Source organism: Chiloscyllium plagiosum, chromosome 15, assembly GCF_004010195.1.
Source record: "Chiloscyllium plagiosum isolate BGI_BamShark_2017 chromosome 15, ASM401019v2, whole genome shotgun sequence".
NCBI classification, from domain to species: Eukaryota; Metazoa; Chordata; class Chondrichthyes; order Orectolobiformes; family Hemiscylliidae; genus Chiloscyllium; species Chiloscyllium plagiosum.
Genome location: NC_057724.1, coordinates 59,096,717 through 59,123,404, shown reverse-complemented (window position 1 = coordinate 59,123,404; position 26,688 = coordinate 59,096,717). Strand labels below are relative to the sequence as shown.

At 41.1% G+C, this 26,688-nt stretch overlaps 1 protein-coding gene across 2 annotated transcripts in view; it reads left to right on the top strand.

Moving 5' to 3' along the window:
• LOC122557359 overlaps positions 1-26,129 on the top strand; it is a 123,130-nt gene extending 97,001 nt beyond the window's left edge. The window contains exons 4-5 of one of the 2 annotated variants that reach the window (XM_043704991.1): positions 17,752-17,841; positions 25,540-26,129. In XM_043704991.1, the coding sequence (XP_043560926.1) occupies positions 17,752-17,841; positions 25,540-25,552 (103 nt within the window). In that variant the 3' untranslated portion in view covers positions 25,553-26,129. Of the gene's footprint in view, positions 1-17,751; positions 17,842-20,230; positions 21,246-25,539 lie in introns of those variants that run through there. The other variant, XR_006313812.1, reaches the window with a different exon arrangement.
• Positions 26,130-26,688: the final 559 nt, after the last annotated feature.

Below are 26,688 nucleotides of genomic sequence, written 5' to 3'. Positions count from 1 at the left end.
ACATTTCAGCTTTTGAGTTCCTAAACTTTCTAGTAAATAATGTTTTAGGATGTTCTATTGCATCTCCACTACCATGTTTTAGAACCTTTTATGCCTCTGTTTATGTTCCATGTGAACCCTTCTTCCATGCACCTTCATCTAATGTTATCAGCATAATGTCCTATTTTATTTAAATCAATTTAAAAACATAATTAAAACTTAGTTGACTTTACTTCACTTAGATAATTAAAATTATTGATGAGAAAAATTATTAAATATTCTATAGTGCAGGTGAAATTAAAGAAGATTTTTAACAAGTGCTGCATCTCAAATTTAAAAGATAAAGATGGAAGGCATTATAAATTGATTTGCTGTAGAAAATAGGCATAGATAAAAGAGGGTCTGCTTGAGGTCAGTGAACAATGGATATCAACAGATTTTTTTCTGAACTTGGTGGGAATGGGAGTGTGTGGGGTAGGGGACTGCTCATTATAATGTTATCAAAATTGGTGCTTAATTAATGGTATAACTACATGAGTAACGTAAATAGTTTTGAGAGAACTAGATGAGTTAGGTAACTGAAGTAAAGATTAGCAGCTTAAACTGAAGGTGAAGAGACTTAGCATAGTACACATATCAGTCAGTTTGGTGTGATTGTTTACCACCAGTAAATGTCTTAGGCCAATATGATTGCTTTCAGTAAGACTAATTAATTCATTCTTTTACCCATGTATAACTTGTTGGTTAACCACAACTCAGCAACAACAACTTGTATTTATGCCATAGGAACCCTGGCAGTTATCAGCTTGCTACCATGAGTTGAATGCAATGAAATGTCATACAGCGCCTCAAAGAAGCATTATTAAATAAAATAGTAGACTAAGAAAATAAATGAGATATAGGACAGAATTTTCATCGACCTGGTGGAGTGTGATCAATGGTGAAAACGATGGGGAAATACAGTCAATCAAAATGAGATACTAGAAGTCAAGAAGAATTTTTGCAATTTTCCCTCAAGCTTTAGGATCTTGCCACTGAGCAGTAACTACCTGACTTTTTGCATTTGAAACTCTTTAAAACCTCAACTCACCTTATTTAGTCGCCACTTTCAATTCTCCTCTTTGCCACCAAGAAACCAGATAATGTAAATTCCAAATGTGTAACTCACAGTGTGTACCTGGTGACTGCAGCTCACTGAGTGCTTATCTGAACCATATGCCACTGCTTCTCTACACCAACACCCGTGCATGTTTCATGGTTACCACCTTCCTTCACCCTTTGACCACACAATTTGACAATGGCAAACCACCAATCTGACCGTATTATCGTTCCTGCTCTTGAATCAACCCTCTCACCACTGTAGTCCTTTCAATACCCTACTTTGGAGTTCTGGGATAACAATGATGTGCATGCTTCTGCCATGTCACTCTGCTTGCAGGAACACACATACAGTTTGTGCAACTAACTGGTTTCATATTATGACATTGATATCTTAGTGCGCACACACTTTGTGTTTGCTGGGTGGTGCCAGCCTCAATGTACTTCAGGTTGGTCTGTTTGTGCACGCTCACTGACTTCAGTCTCTGTTGGCTCGCAATGCTTTCTTAGTGCACAGGGCCTTCAGTGCTCAATTACAGGCTGCCAGCATCTGTGACTTGCATTGCACTTTAGCGCAGATGGAGAGGCAGCCACCCTGTCATAATGGAGAGCACTGAACAATCAAAGGGCTGGACATGCCTGCCCAGCACAGTGCTATGTCAACGTCAGGAATGCAGCTTGTGCAAGCAGTTTGCATGGAAAACACACTGCATGGGCTTCAAACAAATAACTTTGTCTGAAAGTCAAAGGGGATCTGATTTCAGGGAATTCGAGGGGAGCTACAGTCAGTCAAGGGGGTCTGACACAGGGGGTTGGGCATGGTCAGTCAGGTACTTCATCCTCCCAGGATCTAGGAACCAGGATGCCTGTCATTGCATTCTGGGTCATAGTCAGTTCTGCAAGTCAACTGCAACCAGTCCAGGGATTAAAAGTAGGTAATTCAGGATGTTTTAGAGAATTCAGTCCAGAGGGAATAGCCTTAGTTAGCCTAGACTGTGTTATGAAATTAGACCTTGGGCATTGGCCATGGTCAGTCCTGGGGTTTTGATCAGTAATTAGCAGGGGTTTATCAAGGAGCAGTTCATGGGGAAAGCAAGTGTCACAAGTCTGGGGATGAACCTCAACGTAAAGTGTGACATGATATGGGGCAATTAAAGATAGTATTGTAGGACTTACAATGAACAGGATGAGGTTGGGAACTTCAGAAAAGGGGGTTAACACCAGTCATGGTGTTCTGGTCTCTACATGGGAAAGGTGTAAAGCTAACAAGTGCATGGAAATTTTCAAAGACATGGGCCCAGGGGAACAAAGTGGTCACATTAATAGCTATATGGAGGGACCTTATGGAAACAAGGAGAGGCTTAAAGTTCAAAGGGACCTCAGGATAGTAACGAACACAGGAGAATGAAGAATGGGGGAAAGAATCATATATTGTGGGTGGAGCTTGCAAGTCACTCACAGTGAAACACATTTGCTGTTGAAAGTCAATTGCTACACAAACTGGCTGACACCATTTTCAGAATGCGTGGAGTAAGTTGCTATTTTTCTTTCCATGAATGGAATGTAACATTTTGAATTTGAGGTCTTGCTGAAGCCAGTCATGGTTCTACCCATTGTGTAATGCCACGCTCTGGCTTCAGTTTGAATGTCAGTGGCAGGTGATTCATTGTCCAAGAATGCACATTTAAAATGACGACCTCAACAGCCATGACCATTACACTGTGAACGCTAATTGCCTCCTTGTCGTGTCAGCTCAGCAAATGTATTGAAAACAAGACATCTAAAAGCTGTACTTGAACTTCCCATTTCACATTCTATAACACATTCTATCAATAGCATTGAAAGACAATGCTTTGCAGCTGTTACATTCACACATGATAATTATACAAGGACAAGATCTGTGAAGTGGAAGGGAACCTTTTTCTTGGTGGATGTTCACAATGTCTTATTGTCAATGTAGCACAAACACATTGTTGTACAATATACAATTGGATAAAGTGACATACCTCAGAGCTCCTATGGAGGCATATAATGTCCTTCCCTGGAAGCCTACTGGTCACTCTATATGAGGGCATAATATGAAGTGTCAATGCGATTGATGTGGAGGCTCAAGAATTCCTTCAATAGAACTGTGTGTTGTCTCTGATATTCCCCACAGATTATTTGTTCATAATGCTCACATTGATATCACTGTGGCTGGATTTCTTGTAGGCTTGATGCAACTAAGAAGAGATTGGAGAAGGAAGCAGGGATTACAACTGCAACAGGAACCTCAAGTACACAGTCACATAAGGTCTCCAGAGGGAGGATCAGTGAGAATGAAGAGATTCCACAACCAAAGGTCTTGTTATTTTTTTCACTTGGCTGAAAGACCGTGCAGGCATTGATTAAGGATATCCTGGGTATCATCATCAAACTGCTGCTGCAGGACCTGCATTCAGAACTGAGTGGCCATTCCTACCCTGGTGGCTGACAAGGATACTGTGAATCCTTGTGCCAATGGCGTGTTTCAAGGACAAATGCAGGTCAATTTGTAAATTAGGCATTGGAGACCACAGTACTTTACCTCGCAAAAAGGAGAGATGAGATCAGCAAACAGCTTATTTTCATTTTATATACTAGCGGAGCATCAAGTGTCCATTTGAAATGGATACTGAGCATTGGAGCATCATTCTGCAAAACTCCACTTCCCCTAACAACAATTGTCACTCTTAGTTGTGAAAGCTACAATGAGCTGAACATCGACAGATTTGTGGTGGAAGGAATTTCAGATTTTTAACTATGTATTATATAAAAAAGTGTGACCTGACTCATCTCCTTAAGAGTCTGCTTCTAACCTGAAGGTCATATCCCAGACCTTTGTTCTGAGTCAAGTGTATCGAGAAATCCTTGCTCCACAAAACCAATATTGCACTCAGATGAAAGGCTGATCTTTGATCAGATGGTTTTTTATGATACCTTAAGTAACTTGCTCCATCGCATGTCTTGCATTAAATAGGACTTTTGCTGAATAAACTATCTAAACAATTTTCTAGGCTCTGTGTCCACAGCCATTTGAACCACTTGTTCTAGAATTAGATCTTCTTTTCATTGAAGAAGTTCTGTAACTGATTTATTTTAGAGGCCAGTGACAAATCTGTCACAAATGAGCTCTTGTAAGTTTCCCTAGCTGCATGGATCATAGACCCATTAGCCTTGAATATTATGAGGCTTCAAGAGTTCATCCAAGTACTTTTTAACATTTGTGAAGTTTCCTGCCTCAACTACCCTCCCAGAAAGTGCATTCCAGACCCCCACCATCATTTACGTGAAAAAGCTTTTCCTAAATCCCCTTTAAACCTCCTTAATACCTTCCTCCTCACTGTCAACAACTGGCCAATCTTTGTGTCACCTGCAAGCCTATCATCCCCCACCTCCCCCACATTCTCATCTACATCATTTATGAATATCATAAACAATAAGGGACCAGCACTGTTCTCTATGATATGCCACTCCATACCAGGCTCCAGTCACAGAAACAGCCTCCTACCACCATCCTATTTCTTCTGTCACTTAGTCACTTTTGGATCCAACTTACCAAGTTACCTAAATCCCAAGAGCTATAACCTTTTTTATTGGTTTCCTATATGGGACATTGTCAAAGCCCTTGCAGAAACCTATGGTTGAGATAATACATATGGGTCATTAATGATGAGATAAAACAAAGAACTGCAGATGCTGGAGATCTGAAACAGAAACAGAATTTTTAAGTCTGGTAACTCTTCATCAGATGAAGAATAACTGGACTCAAAGTATTAACTCTGCTTTCTCTCAGCTGCCAGACCTGCTGAGTTTCCCGAGCAATTTGTTTTTCTTTCAGGTCATTAATGAAACTATCCACAGTCCTTCTTGGGATTTGAAGTGTGATCTCACCAGTATCCTTTTCGTTCTTGAAGTGAAGTATTGATCAAAAGCTGTAAAGAGGTTGCAACCAGTCCATGGTTAACCAGTCAGGAAATCAAGATGCCGCAGAGACATCAGTCTGGAGGGTCGGCCTTAATCTAAACTTTCTAGTAAGGTTATCAAACATAATGTGTTTCACATTGATCTATTCTCTGTATAATATGAAATCAGCTGTTCTTCCCATGTAGAAAGTGTGTTGACAAGTTCTACATTGAATTCAGTGTCCAATCCAGAAGCTTTTGAAACCTTGGGAACTGTGCTTTCCAGTTTTGCCAACTTGCTGATCTATAAAATCAATCAAGTAGCTTACATTTTCTGGTGGAAAATTGTTACCAGAGAATTCTGTTGCGTTGGCTGATTGTTGATAGGCAATTGAAATACTGAGTATTTTCTTGAATTGGATTTTGATTATCTTGGACACATTTATTTTGTTAGGATTGCGGATGCTGGAGATCAGAGTCAAGATTAGAGAGTTGCTGGAAAAGCACAGCAGGTCAGGCAGCATCCAAGGAGCAGGAAAATCGACGTTTCAAGCAAAAGCCCTTCATCAGATAAAGGGCTTTTGCCTGAAATGTCGATTTTCCTGCTCCATGGATGCTGCCTGACCTGTGCTTTTCCAGCGTCACTCTAACCTTGGCATTTATTTTGTTGTCTAGTTGCATTCTTAGCTGATTAATGTTGGTCTTGAATCTTTGTTGCAAAAATTGATTTTGCAGTACTAAAACTGAAAGGTTTTAGAGTCTCTATTGTTTTAAATGTTGTTTACATTGTAGAGTTTGTCATCCTTTATCAGTAGTAAATGTTTATGATATATTCTCCAGGGTGGCATTTCCATCCAGATGTATAAAGATATTCCTTTTTCCTAGATGGCCGAAAGGCTTCCAATATCTGTGGGCAGAAACTTTCTCAAAACAACTTTATATACTAAAATTCAATCATATTTAACTGTATCAAATATGTCCGCTATTTGCATTGATTTCTTTGCACCTGAAGCATTTTCACTTTGACTTCAACATCAAATGATCAGATTTGTTTATTCATTTTGTGGAATATGGGTGTCGCTGGCTGGCCAGCATTTCTTATCTGTCCCTATTTGCCCTTCAGAAGGTTGCCGTCTTGAACTGCTGCAGTCCACCTGCTGGGGGTTGACCCACAGTACCATTAGGGAGGGAATTCCAAGATTTTGACCCAGCAACAGTGAAGGTATGCTGTAGCTTGAAGGGGAACTTGAAGGTAGTGGTGTTCCTATATATCTGTGCCCTTGTCCTTCTAGATGAAGTGGTCAAGGGTTTGGAAGATGCTTTCTGAGGATCTTTGGTAAATTTCTGCAGTGCATTTTGTAGATAGTACACATTGCTGCGACTAAACGTCGGTAGTGGTTGCTTGTGGATACAGTGCCAATCAAGTGGGCTGCTTCGTCCTGGATTGTGTTAAGCTTCTTGAATGTTGTTGGTGAAGCACTTATCTGGGCAAATGAGGAGTATTCAATCAAACTCTTGACTTGTGCCTTGTAAATGGTGGACAGGCTTTGGGGAGTCAGGAGGTGAGTTGCTCACTGCAGTATTCCTAGCCTCTGTCCTGCTGTGGCAGCCACTGCATCTTTGTGGTGAGTCCAGCTTTTCATCTTGTTGAGTAAAATTAAAAGCTTCCTAATTGCCAAGTAAAAATTGGATCTGTCTTCACTGTTACGGCTCTGCTATTTCAAATTGCAATAATGAATCTTATTCTTGATTTCTTCTTTCCTTTTTAAATCAATGTTCCTTAAGCATGTACCTGAATACTTATCTTCCTGTTGTTAATTGCTGTTGAGTAAATAATTTAGAAATTTGTTGTCTATTTTTAAAATTCTTAACTGTGCTCTTCGGCCTGATTTTCCATGTAGAAATTAAACATTTTGTTCCCCGCCTTATAAAATGATATTTGCTTTGCATGTCCAGTAATCAGCCTCTTTTCATTGGTGCTTGATCTATATTTATGTGCTTGGCTGTAAGTGGGCTTTTATTGCTCTCACTGCTTTTTAAAGGGTTATTTCCCTGACTATCGGCTGTAAAATGGTTTCAGTGAATTACTGATGTCTCTGGTGATTTTTCTATAGGAGTTGTCTATTTATTGTTCCTTCATAGTAGGTGCTCATCTCTGGATACTCTGGAGGCAGGAAACATGTTTCCGCTGATGGGTGGGTGCTGAACCAGAGGACACAGCTTAAAAATATGAGGTAGACCCATTTAGGACAGAGATGAGGAGAAACGTCTTCACCCAGAGAGTGGTGGCTGTGTGGAATGCTCTGCCCCAGAAGGCAGTGGAGGCTCAGTCTCTGGATTCACTTAAGAAAGAGTTGGATAGAGCTCCCAGGGATAGTGGAATCAAGGGTTATGGAGATAAGGCAGGAACAGGATACTGATTAAGGATGATCAGCTATGATCATATTGAATGGTGGTGCAGGCTCGAAGGGCAGAATGGCCTACTCCTGCACCTATTGTCTATTGTCTATTGCTGTGAGCTGATCTTAACACTGTACTGACGAATCCTTGACAAAACAATTTTTAGAGTTCCTTGTTCTCAGATAATCTCAGGTCTTTTTCTTGATCATCATTGTTGCCTCACAGCTGTGGGCAGTGATTTAAAGTTACTGTCACCATCTTTTGGTTTGGTGCCACACAATGAGTTCAGAGGTTCAAAACACACTGGTCAAAGAGAAAGCAAACTCAAGAATTTACTTCAGGTTTTAGACTTTGAAGTAAGACCATTTATTATACATTAATACTGAACACTGCTGCACATGCTAATCATAGGTATTCCAGTTTCTGACTTATAATTACATAAGGTGATAAACTCATCTATTTTCTTCCTATAGCTCATATCCGCATGCTCTTGAGGTTCTCTCTCATTCTAGAGTGTTTTAACTACACCCACACAGTGCTATTTACGCTGTGTGACAGGCAGCTCTGTAACATGATTGCGAAATTGCTCCAGAAGATCTTTCACAAAAATATGCACAGAATTACTACAACTCTCCAAAGGGCTATCAAAAGAAATGTATTGAGAACAGACCTGTTCTCACCTAGTCTGATCACCATACTCCAGGTCCCAGAGACCAAGGTCAACAAAATTTTATTTCAGTGGAGGCAGCTGATCACAAAGTGTGAACTATGATCTACAGTTCAAAACAGCCCCTGCAAAAGTGAGAGATATCAGGATATTGGGTTCCCGACTTCCACAGTGGGAAGATTCTCTGTCATGGCAAAAAAACCAAGATCCAAATCCCAGAGTTCCTGCTTCTTCAGTGCAGCAAGTAGTTTTTTTTCACAATTTATCTTATTGAATCCTTAAAACATTGCAAACAATCAGATAACCCTCGATCCCCAAAGGAAATGCAAGCATAGCTTAAGTGTCCTCATAATTTAAAACCTTGTCACTCTGGAAAATCTGCATGTCCACTGTCAGCCAGAGCTGAGTCACCCAAACCTGAATGCAAACTTTTGAAAGGGTCTGAACAAGGCTCTGCACATCTGAAGCATATCTTCTCCATCTTTGTAATCAGCAATATGGCATACCATACAATCAGCTCAGCTGCAACTTCATATTTCTGACGATGTGAGAGTCTGATGGGAATACTAAATCGCATGTTTGGCTCTTCATTCCAGCAAAATTATCTGTACCTAGGAGACAAATCATATTCCAGGGCTTATGAATTTCTTGTGTGATAGGTTCTTTCTGTCAATAGGACTCAAGATGAAGTACAGAGCTGCACCCCTACTGTAGGGATTCTCAGTTTTCATCAAATTCTCTTCTTTATTTCCAAGGCATAATATTCAATATTACCCTTCCACTTGACTTGGCTCTGGTAGATAAGCAGGAACAGGCTGGCAGAGAGGCAGCCAAAAATGTACTGATCAAAGTTGCAACTATGCTTTACACCAACTATATCACTTCAGGCACAGTTAACTGTGTTCGACTGGAAAATAATTTCTTAAAATCTGGGAAACTGTGTTGTCTCCAAAGTAGAAATCCATGGACAATGTAGGCAGCATTGACTTTGAATTTTTATGCTACTGACTGTTTCCTCAATGAGCTAACATATTCATCTCAAAGTGGCTGACACTGCATTCAAAATCCTAGCACCCTCATAAATTTGTCACAAAGCAGTTGAGGAAATTGATTGAATATTTCCTGAGCCACATGCAAATTGTCATAATGCAAAAATGATCAGAGTCTACATCTGAACCGTGCTGAGATGAGTGGTTTAATGAGCAACTAAACTGGGAAAGTAGAGAGAGCTTTAAACTAAGTAGTGGAGAGAAGGGATCAAATCTGGGAAGATGCCATAAAGTGATAGAGTCAAACAACACAGAAACAAATTCTTCAGTCCAACTTGTCCATGCCGACCAGACATCCTAATGTGACCTCGTCCCATTTGCAAGCATTTGGTCCTGATAGAGTGAGTAGCCAAGCTCTTTTTTTCAAGTGGAAGAGGTGTCCACAACTAGAAGACATACGTTTAAGGTGAGTTGCAAAAGATTTAAAAAGGACCAGAGGGGTAGCTTTTTCACACAGAGAGTGGTGTGTGTGTGGAATGAATGGTTGGAGGTGGGTACAATTAGAACATTTGAAAGGCATCTGGATGGGTATATGGATAGGAAAGGTTTAGAGGGATCTTGAAGCAAATTCAAATTAGCTATTTCAGTTTGCTCAGGGGCTGTTTTATTGTCTGAGCAATTCAGTTAAAGGCTGTAATAAATCAAGGAGTAGAGTCAAGATAAGAAAGAAAGGTATACATGTGAAAAATGAAAAATAGATTTCTGATAGGAAGGTGTAGAAAGTATATGGTTAAGAAATTATAAAAGAATAAAACTAAAGGCTCTGTATCTGAATTCACATAGAATTTGAAACAAAAACAGATCTGGGGAGTCAGTGGAACAATACTAAAATCATTGGACGAGCATTCCAGAACCCCAGGCCAAAACTCTGACTCATGTCAGATGGTGAAATTTGAATTCAATAAACTCTAGAATAAGAGCTGGCCTAATGGCATTATGTAATCATTGTCAATTGTCATAAAAGCCCATCTGCTCTACTATAATGCACCACACCAGACCAGACCAGACCCCCTCAAAATATTTTAAGGAAGCCCAGACCCTGACATTTTCTTATTTAAAGGCAAATGTAAAGTGCTGTGTTCCAGAGGCAATTCGACTGGTCAAACCGTTTGACGTTAAGCAAAACACAATTTGTTAAAATACTATGGTTATAATATAACAAAAGAAAGTAGAACCTACAATAACAACACTACGTAACAGAAAACGTAACAAAGAGATACAGTAACTATTACTAATGAACTGTTCCAATATTGTTGCATTTCATAAACAAACCCCTTGGCAAAAAAGCAAAGTCAGAAACAGATTGTCTCACATACAATCCAGCAGCAGAGAGAGAGAAAACACAATCAAGCAAAAACGTAGAGACAGTAGCAGCCAAGATACATGTACTGCGGCTTCCAATCCTGTTGAGATTCCAACAGCAACTGCTTAAAGCTAAACCTAAAAAACCAGAAAGAACTAGAAATCCTGGTCTGTGAGAGCTGGCCATTCCCATCCAGGCTGCTTCTATTGTTCCAACTTACAAAAAACCCAGAGCCTCACAAACTAGTTACATAACCACAGACAACTCTGTACCTCTCGTTCAATCTCTCTTAAAAGAAGCCAAGACAAAATATACATCTTAAAGCTACAACATCATCAAATACTGATGTTTGTTTGCGAATGAAATCTGCATCCATGCCTGGTCTGACCTACATGTGATTGAGGGTCACAGTAAGGTGGTTGGGTTTTAACTGTCCTCTGAGCAATTAAGAATAGGCAATAAATGCTGGCATAGCTAACAAAGTCAATATCTCATGAAAAAAAAAATAAAATCCTAGTGCAAATAGAAATGATGAAGCATAATGAAGCCAGTACAAATGCATGACTGGGATGATATTGATTACATGACAGAGACCTGATTACTGCATGTTGGATACTGAATATAACTACGTACTGTGTGCCACTTTGGTCTCCTTAGTCAAGGAAAGATATACATGCCATAGAAGATATTCTGTGGTGATTAGCTCATTTAATTCCTGAGAATAAAAGGATTGTTTTATGAGGAGACATTGAGAAAACTTAGTCACTATCTCTGGAGTTTCAAAGAACGAGAAGCATTCTCAGTGAAAAGTATAAAATTGGATACAGATACCTGGTTGGTGACTCCAAACCCAAGAGGTAATAATCTCAGGATAAATGTTAGGCCACTTAAGAATGAATTGTGGAGGAATTTCTTCAGTCAGAGAGGGTAAACCTTTGAAATCCTCTACATAAGCAGTGGAAGCTCAATCAGGTTTAAGGAAATTGATAGGTTTCTGCAGGCTAATGACATCAGGGATTGTGGAGATAATGTAGGAAAGGGACAATGAGTTAGAAAATCAGACATCATCTAATTAAATGGTGTGACAGGTTTGATGGCTGAATGGCCCCCTCCTGTTCCTATATTTGAACGATACTTTATCTTGTGAATCACTTTTGTTGAGGGGTCGGTTCAAAAACGATGTTTGAATTGGTGGTGGTCCTTTGTCTGGTCTGGAGGACCTTTGATTTCATGAATGTGCTTCATGGAAGACATTGTGTTCATGAAAAAGTGTAGTTTCATCTTTCATGCCATGTACTGGTCATGTGACTGGTCTCTCTCAAGAGGTTGCTCACATCTTCCATTGTGCAGTATATTCTTTTGCCTGATGTAATAGATTTCTTTCTCACAATCGTCTTCAGGGGTGATGACTATTCTGTGTCGCCACCATGTGTGGGACTCTGCTGTATGTTGTTTAAACTGTAAAAGATCACCAAGGATTCTGTGTAGACTGTAATTCTCACTGCGCCAGCAACATTTGGTTATTGACTCTAGTCTTGCTGATAGTTATCCTCTGAGGATTCTTCAGTGATATCCAGGATGAAAATATTTCCAATAACGCTTTGAAATTTGTGGTTTCTTTCTTCTCTGCAAATAGTTAGCAGATTCTCTAGGAAAATTTAACACTTTATTTCACTTCCAAGCAAAATAAGTGTGCATTATTTCCCAATGAAAATCAGTTGAGCCTCTAATATATTATCAACTTCCTTGTACATTGTGAGTCAACCACATTTACGGCAGGCTTACTGCTGTTGTTGACCTGATGCTACTATGATTGATTCTGGGAAGTCAGGGTGATGAGGCACAATGTTCAGGAGAGGATTGGGAGGTGTTATTTTCAGAGGGATGGGACAAAAACAGTGTGAAAAGGAAAGGGGTAATCATTGATATGATAAATTGTTTACTTTTCCCTGCCTCGTCAGAATAGGTTGGCAATTTTTGGCCTGGAAAATTGGCTTTCCTCACGTTGTAATGCCAGACTCCACTGCGAGGTTGATGACTGAACATCTGGCTTTGCTCCGCCTGTCCTATTTCAAATGTTTAACAGCCTCCTATTTCAGCACATAATTGATTTTGAGGATTAGTGGTTCTCTTTCTCATTGGCTGGCCCAGAGCATGGAAGATACAAGCTACACTTTAGCTCAGAGTCTTAAAACAACAAGAGAGTGACTAAACCAGCCGGCTTATTATCCACAAAAACACTCAGTGCGGTTAACCTTTGAAAGTGCAAAACAACAATTTTTCATTAGTATTGCATGTACCAAAACATGTGGTTTACGTCAAATTTTGTAAAATTCCAATTGAAGGATATTTCTTATTTCTCTCTATCTTGTCTTTGTTGCTCCAAGGAGAGGGCACCAAACTTGAGTCTTATCATAAGTGCACCTGACATCCCCACAATTGTGTAGGGGAGAGTTTAATGCAGATGACAGAGGTTTCTTCCACCAGCTGGTGTGCCAGTGAGAGACCCTGTCACTTCCTTTGGGGATCATCTCCACATTAATTGTCAGTCAGCCATTAAGTGACCAATGGCTACTTGAGCTTTCCTGGATCAAAGATTCTGGGAGTGGAAATCCAACTCCCATTCCTCATTCAACAAGCCAGTCTGAGACTGGTAGGGCATTGTTGCCACCACTATCACCAAGGATAAAACTGTAGCTACTGGTAATGCACACACCAAATGCCCAGAAGCAGCAAGACATCCAGATAAATGGTGAGTGAGGAAGGTGTTACCCGTGCTTTGGACACTTTGACGAGTTATGTATTAAAAACACTGTACCCAAGCATTCTTGCTGGTGAGGCAGACAAAGGGACAAAGAATTCAGTTTGCAGTTCAACTTGATTATAATATTAAAATATTCCTTATTAAAATACTGTGTGAGCCTTTCCTCTCTTCCTACAATATTTAATACCTACACCTGGCTGTATCCATCTGAGAAAGGATATTATCCAAAGTGGTCCATGCTTTTGAGCTGGTCCATTGGAATCTTTTTCCTCTCTGATGTAAGGCTGATTCTTTTCCACAAAGATGGGTCTTGCAGGGTAGATCTTCTCCTGGTCTTCTTGGGTTGCCACATGATCTTGTGTCCTAAGTCTTGCTGTGTCTTCACTGAGGGTGTGGCTTCCAACTGTGTGTGGTCTTATCCCCCTCATCAATATTCCTCTAACACACTACTCTCGGGCTGGTTGTAACAGGCTGATCTTCAACCTTTACAACCTCATTGATCTAAATTTCCATGGTTCACTGTTGCCTGTAGCTGTTGGTTGCTGTTTACTTTGATTTGGCCAATTTTCTGTCATGCCCAATTATTCTGGCCATTGGACAATTTAAAATGTCCAATTTTGGACTCGGGTCACTTGACCACAAAAGGTTGGGATTCCAGGGAGTGCTGTCTGGCACAAGACAAATAAAGTCAAAGAGTTAAATTCTCACAAATTGGCATCAGTGGAATGGGCTTCAGTTCATGGGGCACTGGCACCAGTATTACAGTAGAACAGAGCAGTTCCCGTGGGTTGGGTTTCACTTGAATCATGCTGGCACCTGTGTCCTGGTGAATCAAATAGCTAGAGATGCAGAGAGGGCTTTAAAGTCATTACAGATGTTGGGGCTAGGGTTTTGGAGAGGGATAATGAAGGTGTACAATATAAAAGGATATTATAGCTTTACATGACAACTATTTGGGTGATGATATTCAAAGTGGAACAGGAATGGACAGGTGTAGAAATATTTAAAAAAAAGCCATAGGGGGATTAAACAATAAAAAAGGCAAAATGAATGGCTCTTTACTGGTACATAGCATTTGAAACAAACTAAGTGAATGAATGGCACAAGTGAAAGTTAATACCTAAGATCTTATAGTCTTTCTAGAGATATGGGTGCAAGCAATTCAAACTGAGGAACTAAACGATCCCCTAGAAATCAATGTTCATAACATATTAGAATTTAACATTCAGTCTGAGAGGGACAAATTTATTAGAATATTTTGAAAAGTTAGCAAGTAAGGTAAATATAATATATTTGGATTCCCAGAACGCATTTGATAAAGTATCACATGTTAGATTACTTAATAAAGTAAGAGCCCATAGTGTGGGGGTAGTGTATAAAAATGGATAGAGGATTAGCTAGCTAACAAAGTTGGGATAAGGAGGGCATTTTTAAAATGGTAACCTGTCACTGATGGAGTGCCACAGGATCAGTGTTTAGACCACAGTTACTTACAATAGATTTTGATGACCTATATGAAGAACATGAATGTCCTATAGCCAGGTTTGTGATTGAAACAATAATTGGTGGGAAGGCAAGGGGTGAAGGTGACACAAAAAGACTGCAGAGAGACATAGACAGATTAAATGATATGGCAAAATCCTGGCAGATGGAATATAATGTGGGAAAATGTGAGATTATGAATGCTGGCAAGAAGAATAGAAGTGCTAAATATTTATTTCACTGGAGAAAGACTACAGAAAGCTACAGCACAGAGAGATTTGGGAATCCTTGTACATAAATCAGAAAAAAAAACTAGGATAGAAATTCAGTAGATAATATAGAAGGCAAATGGAATGTTGACCTTTATTTAAAGGAATGGGGTACAAAGATTGGGAAGTCTTATTAAAAGTATTCAAAGCACAAGTCAGATCACACTTAGAAAACTATGAACAGTTCTGATCACCTTATCTGAGGAATGATATATTGACATTGGAGTCACTCGGCTGATCCTGGGTATGAAAGGGTTGGTTTATAAGGAGAGGTTGAGTTGTTTGAATCTGTACTCATCGGGACTTAGAAGAATGAGCAGCGATATTGTTGAAACATACAAGATTCTTAGGGGACTTGGCAGAATAGATGTGGAGAGGTTGCTTCCCTGCATGGAAGACTCTAGGAGCAGAGGACATAAGCTCAGAGGGCATAAACTATAGCTTACTGACAGTAAACCCCATCTAGAAACATACCCCCTTGTGCATACCATGAAAGTACAGATGGCTGAATCTGTCGTTGACACCTTCACTAATTCGTTACCCACTCATCAGCAAGGATGTTACATTGCAATAGTGTTTTGTCGTAAAGAACCCTTAATGTATGGAAATTTCAATATAGAATTAATAGAGTTATTTGCGTTTCATCATTTTTTTTTCAAGTCGCCCTGGTTTGCAATGCAGTCTTTTAATCAGACATTTCTTCCCACATGAATGTAAACTGCCTTTATGTGAAGAAGTTTAAAGATGCAAATTCACATAAAAGGTCTTGTTTAACTAACAGTGCATGTTCCCATCCACTTCATATTGGCTACTGATGTGGTTTCCATGGTGAGATCACATCGTGTGGCAAATGTTATTTTTCTGCTGTGAACTAATATTTTTTTACATTTTCTCTGGAGCGAAATACCACAGTGTAACATTTCTGGATGGCAGGAATATCGGCAGAATTTTCATTCCAGTGAAAATAATAATATTTTGCCTGGAGTGAAAATATCTGGAGCATCATGATCTCAATATTCATTTGCCAACTTAAAAAAGCTGTTAAAAAGTAGCTTTGATTTTTTTTATGGAGGCCTGAAAGGACACTAGTAAAATATGTCTACGTGCCAGTGTGTTACTGTCTCTGGAATAGTTTCTCTTTTAAGTTTCTCACCTGCTTCCCAAAGGGATTGGCTTCTAACAAGGGAACAATTCCATGGTTGGTAGCCATTCTCTCATGTTGTGTTCAGGGAGTATTGTTTGTGATTAACATTTCAGTAATAAGTGTTGACTGGCTTTTTTCAGGAAGGGAAATGATGAACTTCATCTTGATTTCAATCCTGCCACCCACTGCTGCATTCCTGCAGGGGTCGTTGGTAAATCAATAGAATTGGGAGACCTGATTGAATTTACCCATTAGAACACAGCTGGCCACATACTGAACTGTTGTCAACTAATGCACAGATTCCATATCATACCCTGGCCTCCTCTTTGAATTGACATAACGACTGACTGCATACCATTGGACACGTGGTTTATGGTGGGTAAGTTCACCATAAGATGTGGGCTGAATCAGTCAAATAAGTTGCAGCGTTGGTCACTGACCTGTACTGTTTTAGTTTATCTCGGTATAGGAGTGACGTATTGATTCCATTGGGAAGTTTGCATGGTCACTAGATGGATAAGAACAAGCACATCTTATTCAGTTGCTAAATAGATAGGCTGAAAAAGACCAGCTACTCTTTGTAATGAGATGTCGCTCATCATTCCTGTAACATCCTGGAAAAGGCAACATGTCAGATAACAAAACAAAATCTGGAAATATGCTGGAAAACTCCTCTCCAACCAGACATTCATGCTAGTGTGATGCGTCACTATAATCGAATCACCTATATACACTCAGCACTGATTCTTACTAGAAATCAGCTTAAGTATCACTACTACTGAGTTTCATAGAGGGTTTCTCTCTACGAGGCCCAGTGAGTTTTCACACTCCACCTCTCTAAACTCACCTCATTACCTATGCGTCGTAAACTCCCACTCGCCATTGGTTGAAGTATCCATCATTGCCAAGACATCCCAGGGTACCTGGTGCCATATTTAAAAGGCTGTTGTGCACCCAGTCAAATGCTCAAAATCTGGTGCTGTCTTGTATGGTTCACGTTATGTGCCCTGGACATGGCAGACAAGGGAAAATAGGTACTCGCTCCACGGAAATGATGGGCCTGGTAGATGAGGGTAGTGCAGAGGAGGGCCATCCCCTTTCCCAAGGACTAACAGATGAAACCACTAGACCCTGCCAGTCAAATCCAAGATTGCCATCTGAATCACCATGGTCTCAACCATCCGGAGAATTGACCAGCAGTGCAGTAAGAAGGTTAATGATCTTTGCTGTTCTGCAAGGCTATCTTCTCTACGCTACCAAAGTTCATCGTCTCCTTCTTTCACTGTATGTTAAAATCTTCCTTCACATTCTCTTAACCACCTGAACGTCACACACTACTGACACTGTATGCTCTCTGTGCCATCTACTCATTCATTCAGGATACTTCACCACCTTTGCCCCACCTGCACCAGTTGTGCCAGGCACTTTCATTGCACTTAATTCCTCCTTTTGGCTCATTCTAGGAGAAAATCGCCCTATAATAGGGAGCAGGGAGTCAAGATTAGGTAACAACTGAGTCAGTTCGCGTAGTAATGCTGAAATATCAATGTCTTGAAAAAGGCATTGCCCATTGCTATGCTATATTCTCACATTACAACCACTGCGAATATACTCTTAACATCTCCCAATTTCTACACCTTTCTGCAACACATTTTCTCTTTTTCCTTCTGCAGATACAACTGGCTTCTGCATGACCTCAGTAGACAGGAGGTGCAGCCCCACAAGACATGGACTTGTTGGGCCGAAGGGCCTGTTTCCACATTGTAAGTAATCTAATCTAAAAGAAATCTCCTCATCCAGCTCAGAGGAAGAATCCACAGATCTCTCTGAGGCTATACTACAAGGCTGCCTCCTGCTGCCAGCTCAGATTCTGACAGCTCAGGGAGTTAGAGTCAGGAGTATCTGCTGGTGAGCATATCACTGCCATGTCTCTGAAACCTGTTGAGAAAGAAATGCTGCAGATCACTGGTACTTGGAGGAGTGCCAGAGAGCAGGAATACTCAGCTTCAGGAAGGAGGGGACCCTGTAGAGCTGGCTACACATAACTTCACAGAAATACACATGCTGACAGAGGAGCAGCAGGCAGGATTGTCAGAGGCACTGGGCGAATTGACATAAAGTTTGCCATATTGGACAAACACAGTTTTACCATATTGCCCTGGAGTGTGAGTGCCTGGTTACTTCCATGTTGGTGGCTTTCATGGACAGCCATATCTAGCACTCCCTCAGTGTCTGCTGGAGATGTGCACAGATCTGTATCCCCTCACTCTAGCAACCTGCAGCAAGAGTGCTGATGGACCTTCACCTCATTCCAGATGCCTTTCCTCACAAGAAAACAGGTCGGTGACAAGAGGCATCCAACTAGAGGAGGAACCTCATACAGGTCTCCTCTGAGAATGTCCAGACATGCCTGTGCTTTCCACCTTCACCTGCCTGTCAAACTGTGGAGGTTCAAGCCAAACTGAGTGTACCTGCCTCTGGGTAGGACACACTCAGCATGTCCAGGCCCTCGAGCCCAGGGGTCACCCAACCAAAACTCCCAAGGTCAACAGGCTGCACTGTAGGGCAGACTTCCATCATCACAATTGCAGACCTCAGGACTGTAATGTGAAGTAAAGGAAGAAAGAGATATTCTGATGCTACATAGGTGGCTGGTGAAATTTTCATTGTAAACGCATTATCACATTTGTAAATATATGTTTACTTTTCCTCATTAGCTGTATGAGTGACTATCATTCTAGCTGCAATTATAAGAAAGATGGTGTAGAGCCCAGTCATCCTTAGTGCTTAGTGATGTTTTATGGTCCAAGGTGTGAAATGAGTAGCTCCAATAGCATGTGCAGGCTATGAGACTTTTGGACAAATTTCCCAGGCCCAACTTCATTGCTAATACATCATAGCCATTAGTGTGATTGGTTCTTGAAGTTGCACGATGTGATTGAGAGTGCTAGGAGCCCGTATTTGTGGTCCACATAGTGGGTTAATGCCCCAGGTGCTAGGTGGTGTTTTTCAGTTGTGCTGTTTGGGTGTGGGTATCATGCTATTGTCCTGCAAAGGGCTCACATCACTTGAAAGTAAAGCTCCTCTCTCACATGGAAAAAAACATGTACCCCAGCCTATCTAGGTGTGATTGCAGCCATTTCCAGCACCATTTGTATTACAATTGTAAGACCATGCTTAACACAATGAGTCTCAGGCTCAGACTCAGACACATTCCCTTATTGGTTGCCCTTCCTGTCAATCCCATCAGCTTTGAATTTATCCATGTTTCCCAATCAATTTATTTATCCAACTCTTCATCTCCTACTCTATCCCCTGAATCCAGGCATAACAAACCAAAGTGCAAAATACACTGTTACCCAATCAAAGCCAGTGTTGCTGACTGCCAATGACCATTGCTCTCCCTCCTGAATTATCCATTTCCATTTTGTCTCCATGTTTCTATGTTGAGTTGCTGCCATTCACAATTGCTTTTCTCTTTACATTCCAATGTGCTTTCTCCATTCCCCCACAATTGAGTTCACCAACTTCACTCCATAGCTGTGGTCCCTGATAAAACCAACTTGAACACATGACCCTGACTGATCTCTGTTCAGATCCCTAAGGGACTTCCATGAGCCAGCAGATTGATGACACTGGACCCACAGGGCTGACCATCGTCCACTAGAGGTATGGACCTCTAAAACTGACCACCTCAAATGACCGATTGACTGTACCCAAAGTCCTGGACTGATATTGAAGACTGCCCTTGGCCTACTATGCCAGAATCCCTGACTGAAATCCTTGACTTGACCAAGGACTACTCCCTTTGAGACATTGCCTTTTGAAGGACCTGCAGTGTGATAATGCACGTAGTTTCTGGTACATGGTGTGGGTGTGAGATTGATGTATCCATAGTGAGGTATGATAACATATCCATTACACTCACTGCTATAACCGTGACAAGTTGCCTGGCTTTGTGTCTGCACTGAGCAGTAAGGCAAAACAGAAGTACTAAATATTCAGGGATGGCGTGCAGCAATTATACAGGGCACTGGTGAGGCCACACCTGAAATATTGTGTGCAGATTTGATCTCCTTCTCTGAGGAAGGATGTTCTTGCTGTGGAGAGAGTGCAGCGAAGGTTTACCAGATTGTTTCCTGGGATGGCATGGCTCACGTATGTAGAGAGATTGAGTCAGTTATAATTGTATTCATCGATGTTTAGAAGAATGGGGGGGACCTCATAGAAATTTACAAAATTCGAACAGCCTGAGACAGGTTAGATGTAGGAAGGATGTTCCTGATGGTGGGAGAGTCCAGAATGAGGGGGTCATAATTGAATGAGTGGTGTACTGTTTCGGACTGAGATGAAAAGAAATATCTTTACCTAAAAGTGGTGAGTCTTGAATTCACTACCTTAGAAAGTAGCTGAGGACAAACCATTATGTGTTTACAAAAAGGAGGTAGAACTAACTCTTGTGGCTAAAGGGATGAAAGGGTATGGGGGCCAGCAGGATTAGGGTATTGAGCTCGATGATTGGCCATAATCATTATGAATGGTGGAGCAGGCTAGATGGGTCGAATGGCCTACTCCTGCTCGTACCTCTCATGTTTCTGAATAAGCTCTGGCTGACACCACAAAGTGCAAAAAGACAAGACGTGACAGAGACACTGTGAGCATCCGAGAAGAGACAAAGTGAGTGAGCATTACGAGAGCAAGTGAGAAGCTCTGAGAAGGAGCCTGGCTGAATTCATAGAATATGTGCCTATTCCTGAACACAAAGCATCCTGGCAGCAGCACCCCAAAAGTGTACCATTAATGTTCAGAACCATTTTAGATGTAGATTGGAAATATTCCCTTGTGATGTGATGAGGCTGGTGTATACCTGGTGCCAACATCTCAAGTAGCTTTGACAAAGGGTCAGTTAGACTTGAAACGCCAGCTCTTTTCTCTTCTTACAGATGCTGCCAGACCTGCCGAGATTTTCCAGCATTTCTCTTTTGGTTTCTCAATATGGGGTGTGTGCATGATCACTGCCAATGGAGTGTACCTGAGATGTAAGTGCCTGGTGTCCAAGGTGGAGGGTCGTCGGAGCAAGTGGAGTTTCCAGGAAATCACTGACTTTGATGTCGGGAATTTCTGCTCACAGAGTAGGGAATTGGAAATATTCATGAGATGAGTTTAGGTAATAATGAGTTGTTAATGCCTGCTATAATACCTGTAAATAGACCTCTCACTGTTCACTAGCATAAATCCTGTCTCTTTGGAAATTTGGGCTTTTTTACTCTTGACACTGAAAAGCTCCTCATTGGTCATCTCACATGATTTTCCCAGTTTTCACACCAATGTCCACATTGTTCAGTGCCCGAACAGATGCTACCCTCAATATCTGGGCTCAGTCATACTGAATGGCTACTTAGTAAGAAACCAGAGGATTGCTCTCCCCTGTTGAATAATATTCTCCACATGAAGCCCAGCTTTCTGCACGGCAATAAATAAATTTAATATTGCCTGACTATCTTCTCTGTGCAGAATGTTGTCACACAGGGTCAGATGTTAGTATTTGACCCATATGTTTTTGGCATGTCAAGTATTCCCCTGAATGTTGCATGCACCTCCTAAGTGTTGGAATTCTTCCAGCATAAGCAGGCTACAGACTGGTTGAGAGCAGACCCAGTCTGCACATAAATAGTGTGAGCCGCAATGACAGCTTAATTCGCAGCTCATGATTGTTCACAGAGGTCCTGGAATTCCCTCCCTAAGGACATTGTGGGTCAACGTACAGCACGTGGACTGCAGTGGTTCAAGAAGGCAGCTCACCAGCACCTTCTCAAGGGCAACTAGGTACAGGCAAAAAAATGCTGGCCAGCTAGTATATCCCACAAGTGAATAAAAAAAAATTGTGTATTATGGAGGAGGGGATTTGGGGTGGAGTGTGGAAAAGATGAGTTCTGAATCTTGTGGGACAGGATGCAATTTTTGAACAATCTGGCCCTAGACATGTAGTTCTTAAGAATAAGTCAGACACCAAAAGGTCATATCAGAAAACGGTTAATCCTGGAATTTTGAAAAAGAACAGGTACTGTTTAATATACAGCAGTTCGATCAGCATCAGTAATTGACAAGATTCTGAGATATAATCTTCGATGCATCAGCAGAGGCAAATGCCAAATGTTCCTGTATTCTTTCTATTTTACCTGTTGACAAAATTATTGCCTATTTCTAGATTATTCTATTTTTGTTCTGTAATACAAGATGTTGATTTAACTGAAGACAGATATTTTAATTTTCACTGTGGCTAAGGAATCAATTTCCCTTGCATTAAAAACAAAAGTGACCTTTTTTTTCTAATTTATCCGTTTACTTTCACATGGATCAGGTTTTTTAAATAGAAGTGCTTCAGTACCAAGAGAAAAGAGTTTGCATCAATACTTTTTGGGTGAGATCAGCACTTGCGGATTGAAAGATTGAGAAACCAAAGCAGAAAACATTCTCAGTGTGGCCGCAAACACAGATGTACAACTGCAAATTATTACTGTTATGGATATAAATCTACAAAAAAAAGAAGCAAACCAGAAATCTAACCTAAAAAAAGAGGGTAAAAAAATGTCATTGACACAAACATTCTTTGATGGAGCATAAAATAATGATTAAAATTTGTGTCTCGAATTTCTGTTTGCTCTTTTGCCAAAACAAATGTATCTTTAATCCTTGGATTTAAGTAACTATTCTACTGGAGACTGTAGAACACATACGGGTACTGTCTGAGGAATCCCACACAAAAAAAGTCTTTTTCATGACTTCAGATAAACTATAGACACAGTCAAAACATTATTAGTTCCCATTTATCAGCTTTTTGCTCAGATTTTCCATCACCATTTTTTCTCCAATTTTTAAAAAACTTCTTCCAGGAACCCAGCTTTCCCCTGAAAATGTTTGATATTCATCTTCTGTCAAGAAGTGATCCCTAATTAGACATGAAGGAATACTGCACACAGATTTCTGTTTCACCACAAGAATTGAATGCAATATTAAAACCTACCAGCTTTAGCTTTTCAGCAAAACATAATCCATCATTATTAAATGATGGAGCTGGTGTAAGGTATGTGAATCTGAGGAGATGTCCCACTTGACTCTTGAAGCATGATTCCCACAAAATCCCACTGCTTCATTTGAAAGTGATACCCTGACAGTTGAGGCTGGAGACCGTAGAGTAAACTATTCCCTTTCCTTTCTTCCCAACTCTTAAAGAAACAGGTACAAGTTGGAGAGATGCCGTCAAAACAGGCATTTAAAAAGAAAACATTTAAAAAGAGCTGAATATTCCCATTTTCAGGCAAAGTATTTTTATGAAAGTGAGATCATGGACCCAGGTCATTATGCCTTACAGTGACACTCCTTACACGATTTTCTGCTCTTCATCTCATTAACTATGCAGTGCCTGTCTTTTGCAGTTGCCTGGCAGGCAAGGCATGTTTGCCAATGGCACCATGATTAACCCTAGAAGCATTTCAGATGCAGCAAGCCAGGAGCTGTCCTTCCCACGGTGGTCCACACTGTCAACTTCAAGGAAATGGCCCAGAAAGGGCAGTTAGTTCTGCAGCTCACTGAGAGGGACTTGGAGGTGCTGGCAGATGGAGTGGTGGAGAGGAGAGCATTACTGCACGCTGATGACCAGTAAAGGAGGCCATACCACCAAATCTGGTCACCTTGGACCAAGGTAGCAGTCTGAGTCAGCACAGTGTCCTGGGTGAAATGCAAGATAGCCCTGCAGGAAGATGTTTCATGATCTTTAGTGCTCCATAAGAAAATAAGAACTACGAGCAAGAGTAGGCAATTTAACCCTCGACACTGCATTGCTAATTGATACCATCACAGATGATCTCATCTTGGCCTCAACTTCACTTGCCTGGCTTCTTTCCATAACCCTTCAACAAGTTACTAATTAAAAATGTCTTTCTCCTCCTTCAATTTACTCAATGTCCCAACTATGGGCTCGTGATTTCTGAAGATTCATGATTCTATGAGAAGCAATTTCTCCTTATTTCTATTTTCAGTTTGCTGCCCTTATCTTAAAACTATGACCTCTCATTCCAGATTGCTCCACATGAGGAACATTCATTTTTACATTTACTTTGACAATCCCTTTTAGCATCTTATATACTTCAATTAGATTTCCTTTCATTCTACTAAATTCCAGACAGTATAAGACATAAGACAAATTCCTTATATCTGGAATCAATCTAGTGAACCTGGTGCCATCATCTTCTCCCTGTTATCTCACACTCAATGGTCCACCACTCAACCTATCTCACCGAGACTCATGGATGTCAATTCTCATTGCGCACAGCATGTCCATAAATGGCTCAACCACCTCATTCTCCCAAACTACTAATCCTACCTTCTTTTTGCACTTTTTATTCTCCCACTGGAGACAGCTCATCTCTTCTCCAGCTTCCGCTTCACTAACTGCTCTCCCATCCTCTTGCATCAGAATCAATCCTTCCTTTTGGCCCTATGGTTCCAAGATGGTGGCAAATCTCATCTGTTTTGCCGGTTCCTTTTCCTTTCTTTTTTTCTTCACTTTTTCTGCAGCTCACCCCCACCCCCATCTCATGTTTTACCTGGAGGGAATAGAGAATGGAGGTGTATCCAAGTCTCAGTCCAGCTGACGTGGGAGATGAGTTGGAGACCATAACAGCGCGGGAGGCAAGTCCTAGAGGCGAGTTGCAGGATGGAGCCTGGAGCAGGAGGCAGTCTGAGCCCAGTCCAACCTAGAAGACAAGTCCCGGAAGCAAGTCAGGGGCCGAAGCCTGGAGCCTGGAGCCCGGGGTGGAAGACAATCCAAGTCTTGGAGATGAGTCACAGTCCGGAGCCCAGCACGTGGAGGTGGCGAGGCCTGATGTTGTGAAGATTGACATGCATTAACTCAGTGAAAAGGACTATAATTTGAGTACTTTTTAAAGATACTTTTTATTCTTAATCTGGACTTTGAGTAATTTGAGTACTTTTTAAAACTTTGTATTCCTTTGCCAGACTTTCTTTCACTCTTTCAATTCTGTAACAAACACGTAAAGTATCTGTACCTAGGTACCCAGTACCTAAGATGGCTCCAAAGCAACAACATTTACAAACTTTTCACTGCACTCATTTGAGTTATGTGACATTAAAGGCTACTCTGTTCTATTCTTTCATCATTACAAGAGAAATAAGATCAAAACTGAGCTCAGAGAGCCAAGACCAAGATTTTGAGGGTGGGGTTTGTGGCGACGAGGTGGGTGACAGACATAAAGTTTGAAATCCTGGATTGGATGAGAGTGAGCATAATGTGGGGATAGGAGCCCTTCAAGGCTAACCAACTCAGTAATTTTCACTGTGACTTGCTGCCCTCCCATTACCAAAAACACTAACTCATTCCTCTTTGCAACAGCTTTGATCCCTCTGACTAAACTTATTCCTTCTCTTCTGTTTTGCACTAGTGGCACCCAGTGAACCTCCACCAAGAGGCCAGTGTCAGAGATCTCCAGAGCCACCACCACGTCTGAGAAGGAAGACTTCTTGCAGAATGAACTGGCAAGGATTTCCTCTCAGCCTCCACCAGCTCAGTGCCTTTTTCCCTAGTGGGATGGTTCTATTTCTAGATTAGACTCAGGAATCTAATCTGGTGAGCACATCACTCAGCAATCTTTGCAGCTAGCCAAGAAAGAAATGCCTTAGGTCCCTGACCTTCAGAGAACTGCTAGAAATCAGGCATCTGATCAACCCCAGGCAGAAGACCTCATACTCTTGACCATTAATGATGCTGTCAAAATGCACAGACAGGCACAGGATCAGCAGGTTTGTCAAAGACAATCACCAAAGTGGATTGAAAAATGGAGCAGGACATCAGTGTTATAATTATTAGATTATTATGCTGCTAATAGACTGCTGAATTGACATCTCTAACTTCAAATAATGGTGATATTGCTAAAGTTGATCTTGCTCTCTGCACCTCCTGTGCAGCCTTAATCTTGTAGCTTCCCTCTGTCTACACACCCTATGTCTTTGTTTGCTATGATCTCCCTGTACTGCTCGCAAAACAAAACTTTTCACTGTACTTAGATACATGTGACTACAATAAATCAAATCAAATCAAATTACCATGCTATCTCTGGCTAGTTATCTCTGTGTTTGACTAGTGTGGCATGGTGGTACAGTGATCAGCACTGATGCCTCACAGCGTCACGGACTTGGGTTGGATTCCAGCCTTGGATGACTGTGTGGAATTTTCATGTTCTCCGTGTGACTGTGTGGGCGTCCGCTGAATGCTCCGGTTTTGTCCCATGGTCCAAAGATATGCAGGCGAGGTGGATTGGCCATGGTAAACGCCATGTACCTGCTTTACCTCCTTCTCCACTGTATTGCCACTTTCAGGGATCTTTGGACTTGAACTCCAAGATCCCTCTGTATTTCAATGCTCCAGAGGATCCTGACATTCACTGTAAACTTATGCATCTGACCTCCAAAAATGATCAACTCACACTTATCCAGATCAATCTCCATCTGCTATTTCTCTGCCCAACTTTTCAACTGATATGAATCGTGTTGTATCTTTTGACAACCTTCCTCACTATTCACAACTCCACCAA